This window comes from Hydractinia symbiolongicarpus, chromosome 10 (assembly GCF_029227915.1).
Source record: "Hydractinia symbiolongicarpus strain clone_291-10 chromosome 10, HSymV2.1, whole genome shotgun sequence".
Classification (NCBI taxonomy): Eukaryota; Metazoa; Cnidaria; class Hydrozoa; order Anthoathecata; family Hydractiniidae; genus Hydractinia; species Hydractinia symbiolongicarpus.
The window spans coordinates 23826437-23838748 of NC_079884.1; the positions used below are offsets into that span (position 1 = coordinate 23826437).

Below are 12312 nucleotides of genomic sequence, written 5' to 3' on the forward strand. Positions count from 1 at the left end.
GAATAGATTTTAACTATCAAAATTTTGCTTTGATATAAAAATACCGTAAAATCCCGAATATAGGCCAGGTTGGGTTTAAAATTGGGATAAATTCTGCGTTCATCTTGTGGATCTATATCTGGTTGAGTCTATATCTTAGAAGGCTTATAACTGAAATTTTACGGTTACAAACCTTTCAATTTTTTAGACGACACAATGTAAAATAATTTTTAATGCTGTCTTATGTTGATGTTTAAAATAAAATTAGACCCCTTAAGCCGGGTGCGAGCAAATGCATTATTGCAGACTCTAAATAAGCTTAAATCGGCATAAGTCAAGTTTTTGAGACCCCTTATTGCCTAGATTGAACCTTTTTTTTACCAAGAGAACTAAGTGGCTCAATTACATGCACTTAACGTAAATCTTCATGGCGTATACACTGTCGTTTAAGTTTGATAAGCCAGAAAAAATAATGTCACTACTGTATATATAGAATTACCATTATTATTGTGTTTGCTACTAAAAAAGGTAATAAGTCAGAAAGGTTGTCCAAGCTTCGTCTGTACACATTGCCACATGTTTGTTGTGCTTTTTCTTCAGGAAAGAGAGAAAATCAGTAGAAATATAACCTTATCACTGTTCTTTTTTTCACCCTCATGTTCTTTTATAAGAAAAGTGTATGTGTATGAAGACATTTGCAAGATAATTACAAAGCCGTATAATTACTACCTGTCTGTAGAATTTAATGAAATAGGATAATGCTGCACTAAATTTAAGCTGTAAACTATTTTTGTAAGTAAAGGTCTTTGTCCAAAGTGTTTTGTTTTGAATTCTATTTACAGTATAAAAATACATGATTAGAACAAGTGTATATCCAGTTGTAAATAAATATATAATACAAAGTTTTGTCGAATCTTTCTCAAGTTTTTTAATGCTTAACTCCTTAGTTTTGATCTGTTGTCATCATTAGATATTTTTTGTATAATGTACTGTAGTCAAAACAGGTGTGTAGGGCATAATAATAAAAAAGAAAAAATGGTTTCAATTTGCATGAATAACCAAATATAATCACATAGAGCTATAGGTGTTACCAAAATAGCAAAGTCAACAAAAGGTGTGTTATGCCCTATAAGTATATGATATGGCTTCAGTGGTGTTATATGAAAAAAAAGTATCGAATTATTGCACATCTAATTTAATTCTTTAGGATAATAACATCATCACAGTAGATTTAAGAAAGGATATAGCTAACAGTATATTGATGTTTGAAATTCACTATGGCTGTAGTAAAAAATGAATCATTTAAAGTTTTTGTGTATTTTTATCTTTTAAGAAAATTTAAATTCCTTCCTTTTTGAATGAGGGTTGATTAAGTTAAAAAATGGAGTTTTTTTATCTTTTCTGCTATTATGCCTGGGCTGTCTTTAATGTATTATATGTAGGGGAGGTTTGAAGGGGGGGAGGAAAGGGATTAACCACGAGTCACAAATCCCAAGCTACTTACAATAAAATTTTACAAGAGATCGCTCTTTGACTGCGGATGAGAAGGATAAAAAAGCCACAAAAGACATTCAAATTTGGTGTTAGCTAACCTGACTTGCATTTACGAAACCATTTAACTTCAATCAAAATTAAGGGTGCAAAATTTTGTCATAATTAAAGTGGACAGCATAGAAAACGTGAACATCAAACCAAGAACAAGGTTGTCTAAACGTATATAAATGTATTAGTTTAGTTGATTAAGGATAAATAAAACACTTATTATCTATTATGAGATAAAACTATATAGAAATGCATATTTTCTGAAAGACAAATAAATTTCATTATGAATTAATGTTAATTTTGTCATAAAATGATAAGTTGACGCAAGATTTATAGAATATCGAGTAGAATATCAGGTCTAAAAAATCACATCAATCAAATCATCATCACCATCATCAATCAAATCATTATCATTTTCGGCCTAATGTCCGTTTTCCATACTATCATAGGTTAGACAGGCTATATTAGTACCCCTCTATCTTCCATTTTGATCTAGACTGGGCTAGATCTAAACTCAAATTTCTCTGCATCAGGCCTGTCTTTATTATTTCATGCCAAGTATTTTTCAGTCTACCTTGCCCTAGAAACTTTCCAGTCTCTACATTGCCTTACCCAATTATCCTTCCAAATTTTTCCCAAATGTCTCAATCAACTCATTCTTCTTATCTGGATAACATCTTTAATGCTACGGATAACTAGCCTGCTTCTTAGCTCACCTGAACTCTTTCTGTCTCTCAGACTTGCGTTACATATTCACCGAACCATTCTCATACCACTCCTTTCTAAACAGTCAAGATCTTCCTGCTTCACAACATAACACTTCTTACACAGGCCATATATAACCTGCCTTTTACCTCAATTGACAAGACTCTGTTAATCAACAAAGAAAGTAACTCTCTAAAATTCTTCCAAGCAGAGCTTTTCCTGCAATACTTTTTTCAACACCCTCTTTACTACTCAGCATATCACCTAAGTAACAGAAGTTCTCAACTATCTCTAACAAGCCAATTTTGTACATCATTACAGCAGGAAATACTTCATTGTCTATAATCTCACCTTAGCATTGCTTGCATACAAACTGAATGTTAGCTCTTAACTTTCCTGTAATACTACTGCACTTACTATGTACCTAATGCTTGCTTACAAGTTTAACTCAAAATTGATGTACTACCAACCCCTTTCCTGCAAACTCAACAAGAGGACTTTTTAACTACAATATCACACCTGGTTTCAATGCTACTAATCATGACTTTAGATCTTGATGTTTTTACTGTTAACCCTTTCTCTTCTCTTCTATTCCATTCTTCTACTTCTCAAACTATTCTTCTAGTTCATCCATCGAAAAATCTACTCCACTAAACTGTTAGTGTGTCTTGATATTGGTTTTTAAGGTATAGTTCTAAATTTACATCGAAAAGTTGCTTTTTGTGCCTCTCCGTTGTACCTTTACACTGTAATAACATTTTAAGAAAATTAATATTTAATTTTGTCTCCATATTCATCAAGGCTTGTACCTTTTAGCCCAAAGGCATATTGAGCAAGGAGTGTTTGCAATATATGTTAAAAAAAAGTTTTTTTGAAGCGAATGTTTTACAAATTTTCATATTTTTCCCGTCAATTTTTTTTTATTAAGAATGCTGTAGATAATTAAGCTTTCAATTGATATCAAAATCAAACATTTGACAAAAAATAACGTTTTTGGGTGTTTCCTGTATACTCAGATTTTCTTGAGGATTGAGGACAAGAGAAGACAAGAAAAAATGCTTACAGTAACATCATCATTGGTTCCACTGATTCAAAAATCTGCAACTCATTTTCCATCACTATTTCCTAAACAAGCACAAATCTATGGAAGTACACATGCAATTTTCATTAACGCTATTCAGGTTGGGCCGGTCAAAGGCTGGGGGGGGGGGGAGGGGGGTCTGGGGAAAAATGCCCTACCCCTATATTTTCTGATCTACTTGTTTATTTGGAAAAATATTTGGCACAAATGTTAACTGATATAACATAATTAAAATGTCCGCAAAATTTCGAAAATTGCTGTTTTCTAATTTTTTTGAGTATATAATATGCAAATATGCTCTAAAAGATCAATTTGCACAACTTTTTTCTTTTAGCCATAGAATATTCGGTTTTTTGTCTTTTGTTTCCATTACAGGTCTTCCTATTGTTTTATTAAGGCGCTAAAATAACCCTAACATTTGTAAAACATAAGGAAAAAAGTTTGGTTAGAGATTTATACACTTCAAAATCGCCAACATTTAGAGTAATTACAACTGGAATGAATGCTAAGAAACCCTAATATTTATAGAATAACAAAAAGTGAAAGAAGAATGAAAAAGTGATTTACCGCAAAATATGGGCGTAAATTGCGGCCACATGGCGTAATAAGGGCGTAAACATCACACATTGAAATATAAATCCAGTATATTGATCACATATCGTAAAATGCGCTTAATATTCTAAATAAAATTTTCATGTTTAATTTTTGCATAAGGGACCTTGGAAATATGGGCGTAGCTGGCCTGTTGAGGGCGCAATTTCAATTTTCTTTCTTCATTTTTCTAAATCAACTTCATATAGATAGAAATTCAGCTACTAAAATTGTCAAGTAAAATAAGCCAGGTAGACAAAAGTTCAAGTAAAACACGGGAGGGTAGGGCATTTGACCAACCTCGTCCCCAGGGCTTGTTAGGCTTTTTATATTTGGACGGCCTGAACAAGGCCCTGGCCCTGGCTGGTCACGTGACAAATTTGATTGGCCGTAAGAACTCGCATAATTAAAACGCGTCCCGCGAGTGATATTAGAGGCAAAATTATGTGGCGAGAAAAAATCAAAATTCGAGAACTTTTCGTGGTGATGGACCGCGGATTAGCAATTCAAAAAGTAGCTCTTTAAAAATGGTGGCTGTTATTTTGTGGGTGTTGCGTTTGGTTTGGTTTTTGATGTTGTTCTACTAGCTAAATGTAGCTAGATTCAAAATTTTGGAAAAACATTATTTTTGATATGGAACTGCAACAGTTCTGAAAGTATTTTACCAGAAAGAAGATTAACAATAACTGGTTGAAAGCAGGTTTGAGCATCTTGTGTTGCTAAAAACTCACACTGTTAAATGAACTGAAGAAGGAACGAACTTCACAAGCGATCAAAACTGTCATACATATATAGCTAGCTATATGTAACATAATGTTTAGCTATGGAAAAGTAAGTGCATATCATCTTGTGTGCTAGGGTAGACTTAAAAATTCTTATTAATATTTAATATTTTGCTTTATGATTTCTTGTTCCTGCATTGAATATGGGTAGGCCTCGTATCCTACACAGGAACCTTAGGCTATGTACCATTTTGTGTTCTGTTAAAGTATTACTTTGTAATTTGTGTTCTCACTGTACTTTCAACATTCATCATTATTGTATGATATTCTTGTGTATGGACAATATATACAAATCCTTGTCAGTAAAACCCTTACAGTAGTTTTGTTTGTTCTGTTGTAATATTTCTAATTCTTAAATTTTCAGAAAATGGAGAATGCAAACATAGCATGGCAGCAGCTGTAACACCAAAGAAGTTTTATCCAAGAAAAAATGTTTCGCAACAGGGAGTGTGTAGATTATGTGGAAAATTCACTTAGCAGAGACACCTAATCAAAATTTTTTCTAAAATTGGATTGGCAAAAAATCTTGCTTCAAAAGTGCATGAAGTGTGTGGCATAGGTATCAACGAGCATGACTGTATAACGAAAGTCGTTTGCCGAACATGCGAATCTTTTATTACCAAGGTTGACGAGTACAGGAACTCTTGTCACAACGTCCAAGGTGAACTTAATCGAAACATGTCTGTCAAGAGAATGCTGCTACCAGAAGATTGTAACACAATCACAAGCAAAAATGAACCTTCTCGTAAGAAATTATTTGATTTAACAAACGTACAAAGTGCAGATAACATTGATAAAGAGAATATTGAATCAAGTGACAGTATTTTGAAAAAATTGAACAATGTTTTTGGCACAAAAGAAGTACCCTTTATTGGGAAATTAATGTGGGAGACACCTGGTTTTAAAGATGTTTTTGTCAAATTATTACTCTCTGATCTGAATATGGCATGTAAAAGTCTATGCAGGAGAGATGAAAATGGTTCAACTTTACTTAACAATACCTATGATGGACTTTCAAATTTGCAGATCAAAAATATCAAAACTGAGATGTTGAAAATCCCCTATTTTGTCGATATTCTGGAAACAATTGCTGGTGATATTGAAAACAGGCAGAGTGAAATAAAATATGCTTTCATTTACTCAATTCTGATGCAGTCACGTTGGCACGAACTAAGTTTATTTCAAAGAATTAACACCACTCTTTTAATAGAAGGTGGTTGCAGTAAACAGGTATGTATATACATAATATAATAATAAAGGATTTTGTGTAAGCAATTGAACTGATTTTTATTTATTCTCACATTACTTTTAAGCTTTTCAGCAAGAGACCTGTGAATCTATCAATTTATTTTTTTAATTTTCTCAATATTGAGTTATCAGTACCTTTTTTCACTTGTTCAGCCTTATCAGTAAGGCTGAACAAGTGAAAAAAAAAAAACAATTCAAGGGCTGAAGCCAAATTTCCAGTTTCTTATAAAAAAGTGTAGTCTACAGCCTCATTTGTTGAAAATAATCTATTTATATTGGCTTTTGTTTTTAGTTGCAGATACGGTTTCAAAGATTAGGTGTTTGCTTGTGCCCGAGCAGAAGAGAGGTTTTATTGGATTTGATTGGTGGTCATTTTCGTGATGGTGTCATTGATAAAGTTAAAGGTGGAGCCGTGTTTCGAGGGACAGGAGATAATTGGGACATAAGAATTCTCAAAGGTCATATGCATAAAAACAATCAAAATGAAGATCTCCATATATTTGCCACAAATTTGATTGAAAACCGTCTATCATTTGACCATCTCGATAATGACAATCCAAAACGTGATATTGCATTATTACCACTGAGTACATTTTCATTAAACATTGCAGAGTGGAGGGAATATATCAGAACTTCAAAAATTTTGGTTGGGCGTATTTTGTTGGATTTTTTCCCAAAGTTCAAATTTCTGAAATCATTTGTTCCACAACACATTGATCATCAATATAGCCACGAAATGGGGGAACGGTCATTCATTGCATCTATGCCTATCATTAATGCAAATGAAGCACACTATGCTGATTGTGTAAAGATACTTCGAACGTACGAAAAATGGATCGCAGAAATTTACCATGAAACAGGCATGTTGCAAAACATGCCAAACCTTGATGATGGACCACTTCTTGAAACCTTCCAAGCCAACCCTGGTCAGAAATTTGCACACATCAATTTTACAGATTCTGATCCCATGAAAGAAATGAAAATTGTGTTTGGTGGCGATCAATTAACACGTGTAAGATTTGCTGGTGCAAAAGATTTACTAGCTGGTGCACATACTCCTAGCCATCGATTTGAACACTGCTCTCCTTTTAAACCAGTAATGTGGCATACCAAAGCAGCTCTTTTGCAATATTCATACCACCTCTTGCATAAACCTGAATCCATTGCTGAGAATGGAACGATAAAGTATTTTAGGGAGAAGCTTCGTCGAAAAAATGTTACTCCTGCTAAAGTACTCGATTCTTTTGATGGTTGTGAGGAATTATTTATCAGTCTTGGACGTGCATATATTGTTGTTGCACTGATGAAGTTTTTTGGAATGGAAAGTTTGGAGGATAAACCATCTGTTTACCCTTTCCCTACTAACTTTGTTCATAAATCTGATGCTGAGAAAGACGCGTATATGAATAACATATTGACAAAGTTTTTAGATGAATACTTGCTGCAGAAATCCCCACCAAGAGATGGTGATGATTTTGTTGAAAATTATGGTTTTTGCGTAATATTTCTTACGATTCTGGTTCTGCAACTCAAGGATGCAGCAAAAGAAGGTGATGGAAACCGTACTCTTATCAACCAAAAGATGCTTTTAAATGTGTTTAAATCTTTAGGTTCTTACAGCAAATATGCTCTGGAAATGTTTGTCAGCATTGCTCAAGTTGAGTGTTTACTGACACCACGATTATCTGAGGAGTTTAAGTGGGGGAATTTTGTCAACTGGCGTGGCGGTAAGGGGAAAAATATTGAAGACGACCTTGCTCAGGAGATTGTGAATAAAGTTTCCAAAAATATAGTTCAGAGAATGGGTCCTAACAAGACAATATCATCTATAACTAAAATTACTAAAGCTGCTAACGGAATTAAAGAAATCCTGGAAAATTATGACAAAAATGCTAGTATACACAGATCCTCTACACAACATAGCACCAGTGATGCTTTTGAAGATGAGAATGAAATGATATTAGATCTTCTCGAACTAAAACCTTTTCACCATTCATCAGGTCGTTTCCATAACAGTTTCCCAGCTATAAAAAGGTCACCTTTGCGCTATATGAACGTGACAGATTTTCACAATTGGTTGAAAAAACACAGAGATGAACTAGTTTGAAATTAGTTGCATTTATTTTTTTTAAATATTTTTTACAATTTTATGTTATGATATATATTATATACCTTAAAAGTGAGAAAAAATATTAATTCGAGTTAACGTACAAAAAAGATATGCATCTGAAATTTCACAAGTGGAAGCTTTTTTTGTTTGAGTTCTTTTCTAAGTTTGATGGACCAGAGTTCTTTTCTAAGTTTGATGGACCAGAGTTCTTTTCTAAGTTTGATGGACCAGAGACATAAAAATTGTCAAATTTGCTCCTTAATAAAATATACAGAAAAGTCAGTGTTTATATTGCATAAAAATAGTTTTTTCATATCCTTGTTTTAAAAAATAACCTCACAAATTTTTAACACCTAGGAGCATAACATTCAACAAGGTCATATAAATATATTTTGAATACGTTTCATCGCAAATACCAAATTTATCAAACATATCGTCCAAGGTATTTATATATTGTAACTGTTGTAAGATGTCTTCAATACATTTTGAATTATATTCTTGTTGCGGTAAGACATGGAATAACGCTAATTCAGATTGGATTTTTACTTCAAATAGTTCTTTTCGTAACTTTTCGAAATTAACACCATCCAGTGGTCTGAAAGTTTTTTTTTCAATGTGGTTTAATTCTTTGTCTTCACAATGATTCTCATCTCCATTACAATTAGAACAACATGAAACTTGTGCTTGACAAGAAAATCCAAAATATGTGAGAATAGTTTTTCTCAAACAATTTGTTGTTGTGCAATATTCTTTCATTGCAGTTGACATAATTTTATTATTTTCACTTATATCAGAGTTATTGTAATATATTATTGCAGAAGAGGAATTTCCATTTCTACCAGCTCTACCAAACTCTTGTAAATACGATTCTAATGTAGCTGGTGGTGTGATATGTATGACTTTTGTAACATGTGGTATATTTACACCCATACCAAGTGCAGCTGTGGCAAAAATTACTCGAATGTTTGAATTTTCTTTCCTAATTTCTTCAATTATGTCATATTTCATTAGTTTCGTAGTGGGTGCATGAAATTGTGCAAATAATCTGTTGGCCGGAACACAATTTTCACCAACAAACGGATCTTTAATTTTCGAATTGAACAACTTAAATGCATATCCACAGTACTTTAACTTCATATATATAATAGTCATTGGAAATTTTTCTCTAAGTCTGTTGAGTCCTTTGGTCATTGGCAAAAGAATTTCATCATAACTGGCTTTGCTATAGTTATTTGGCATTCTTTTTCGTACAGTTAGTTTTATATTTGGACGATTTGGACTGCTCCGGACAATTTTGCACGAGGAAATAGATAAACTGTCAGTAATTTTTTCAACCATTGCTAGTGGTGCTGTTGCTGTTAGGGCTAACGTAACTGCTGTTGGGAACAATGCTTTAAGTGTAGCTAAATCGCCAAAGCTTTTACGGAAATCTTCGCCCCTATAAAGAGAAAAATGTGTTTGTTAACTTATATATTATATATATATTTATATATATATTTATCACGTCATTATTTTTAACTTGTTTTTTTATAGATTTTTTATAGCTTTATTTTTTACCTAGTTTTTTACTTTTTAGATATATTATATCTATTGTATATCTTGAAGGAATAAATTTTTAGAGGAAAAAAAAATTGGTGGAATATAATTGTGTGAATAAAAATTAAAATGGAATTTGGCAGATAATTTTTTTGTCAAATCCGCCAAATTTTCTTTCTGTCAAAATTTCTTCCATTTAAGGTATAACACATACATTTTTAAAATAAATTTTATTTATATGTAACAACATATTTGTATCCACAGTTATATATTCTGTTTATGAAAAGTGAAAAATATTTATCGCTTGTAGCTGTATATTTATGAGCTGCGTTTTTTTATTTTGATACATATTTGTATCCACAGTTTTATTCTGTTTATGAAAAGTGAAAAATATTTATAGCTTGTGTATATTTATGAGCTGCGTTTTTTTATTATGATGTGTAAGAACTTACCATAACTCAACACAGTGTGCTTCATCGATTACACAGGCAGCTACATTTTGGCGGAATATAGGACTTTTTAGCAATCTCATGCCTTCTGCACTCAAAATCGACTCTGGATGAGAAAACAATATCTTGATCTTCCCCAATTTCACATTTTCTGTTATTTGGATTTTGTGAGTGATATCTTTGCTAAATAAGCTGATAATTTCACTAGTTTCCTCTCTTTCTGTATTTAAAACGCCAGCTGGAACACATTGAGCTTCCATTGTTTTTATTTGATCTTCAATAATTGACGTCAATGGAGTCACGACGATTACAATGTTTTGAAAACATTTTCTTGGTAGAAAATCAGGCAACAGTTGGTATATCAAAGACTTCCCATATCCAGTTGGAAGAACAGCCAGTACGTCGTGGCCATTAAGCAAGCTTTCCCAACAGGCAACTTGCTTAGGTTTTAAGAAAAAGCCAGCCACATTATTACATTCAAGTGAAGTTTGAATACGACTAAATAAATTCACCACTTTGTCCATTTTCTGCATTTGGCGTACTAAAATTGTAACTCGCCGAGATTAAAACATTTAATAAGTATTTTTGATGATGGTCTCGACTGCCTGTGTATATTTTTACCGTGTGCGTTGGAAGAGCGAGCACAATAATTATTTTCAAAATACCCACCATACGTGGGTATTTTGTCGGCACGTGACCAGCCAGGGCCAGGGCCTTGTTCAGGCCGTCCAAATATAAAAAGCCTAACAAGCCCTGGGGACGAGGTTGGCATTTGACAACACTCCAGCTAGCTATGTAAGAAATACGTGACTACATAGGAACAAAACACACACAACTCACATCGAAAAAAATTAAAACCAACTTGTTTTTTGTAGCAACAGGATTAAATTACATATTTGAATGTATTGGTTATATTTGAAGTAACTATGAAACTCGCATTCGAAAACTAACTTCACACGCTTCCTGAAGTTCTTGGAAACGATATAAAGATTTCGCATATTTATTATACAGAGGATTACTTCGACAAAATAATATTGTTGTTTTACAAGGACTAAATGTTGAACTACTTGGTTCATTAACCTTGTTTTGAAAGTAAATCGTCGAATTGTGTAGTGCATTTTCATCAATTTTATATATTGCATTGTTTTCCCTTTTTTTCGAATTACTATATGTAAAAGTGCAATTTTGATTATTAAATTATATTTTATAAATACAACCTGTCAACCCTATTATACCTGGATGTGGACTGTATACCAAAAAATGATTTGATGCTACAAAAAAATATCTAATTATTTTATTTAGAAATGACGTCATACTTGAACGAAAGTTAGCTGTTTTACCGATGAGATAAAAGATATTTTTCCGGAAATTTTCACATTTACGTTTTGGTAAATATTTAGAATATTGCATTTAGAGACGTTTGAAGTGCAGAAAACAGTAGAATAAAGTCATTGAAATCAGAAATGATGTCATTTTGCTGTATTAATATTTTCTTCAAATCTGGTCCGCATTTTATCCCTAGTACCTATATATGACCTAGCAACATCTTGGTAACCATCTAGTGGCCAACATACATGCAATATATAATTATCCGATCCCAAGTAAAAGTTAGGATAAGTCACAAAATTTAACACTCAATCACGTTCCCAGCTAACTTTATGCCTATTGAATCTGGCCGTGCTCTCCAACTTCCCCACAAAAAAAAAATATTTATTTCAGTAAAGTCACAAAATTTCACCACTGAATTAACTGCCTGACAAACGTTATGCCTAATCTACCACCTTCAACTCAACCCCATCTCCCAGGTATAATAGGAAGCATTTGTCTCTGCCTTGGTAATTTAAAACATGAACCATGTTTACATGGAACTGTACCTATTGAGAAAATTTGTGCGCAGTAGAAGTACAAGTTGCATGACCTAAATTATACATATACTAAAGTGGTATAGGAATCTTGCGAAGTTTAGCTCAGTTGTTTATTATACTGGCTGCCTTATAAAAATGATACATGTACCTAAAATAAGAGGCATAGCTTTCCTCGTGATGTATGACTCAAACGATAAAAGAATGTTATTTTCAGTGTTAAAAATGTTATGTTTATGAATTTCATTTATAAATGGAAAAAATAGAAACTGATGCACGATCCAGACAGGAACATTTATTCCCACTCGTCTCCTGTACAAGAATTTCTAAGCATACATGCAATACATCCAACATAGAAACAGACATTGTTGACCCACAAAAAACTGTTATTGCTTGACTTATTACATCATGCATGACCTAAGTACAA

General features: G+C 32.9%; 2 protein-coding genes across 2 annotated transcripts; one reads left to right on the forward strand and one right to left on the reverse strand.

Annotated features, from left to right (window-relative positions):
- Positions 1-4074: 4074 nt before the first annotated feature.
- On the forward strand, positions 4075-8046 carry LOC130612209 (uncharacterized). Its single transcript, XM_057433511.1, has 3 exons — positions 4075-4729; positions 5045-5910; positions 6221-8046. The coding sequence occupies exons 2-3, from the start codon at positions 5359-5361 to the stop codon at positions 8033-8035; spliced, it is 2367 nt and encodes a 788-aa protein (XP_057289494.1). The 5' UTR covers positions 4075-4729; positions 5045-5358; the 3' UTR covers positions 8036-8046.
- LOC130612210 (ATP-dependent DNA helicase RecQ-like) lies at positions 8028-10771 on the reverse strand. The gene is made up of 2 exons (XM_057433512.1): positions 10027-10771; positions 8028-9476 (listed from the first exon to the last, which is right to left on the reverse strand). The coding sequence occupies exons 1-2, from the start codon at positions 10554-10556 to the stop codon at positions 8375-8377; spliced, it is 1632 nt and encodes a 543-aa protein (XP_057289495.1). The 5' UTR covers positions 10557-10771; the 3' UTR covers positions 8028-8374.
- Between the last annotated feature and the right edge of the window lie 1541 nt (positions 10772-12312).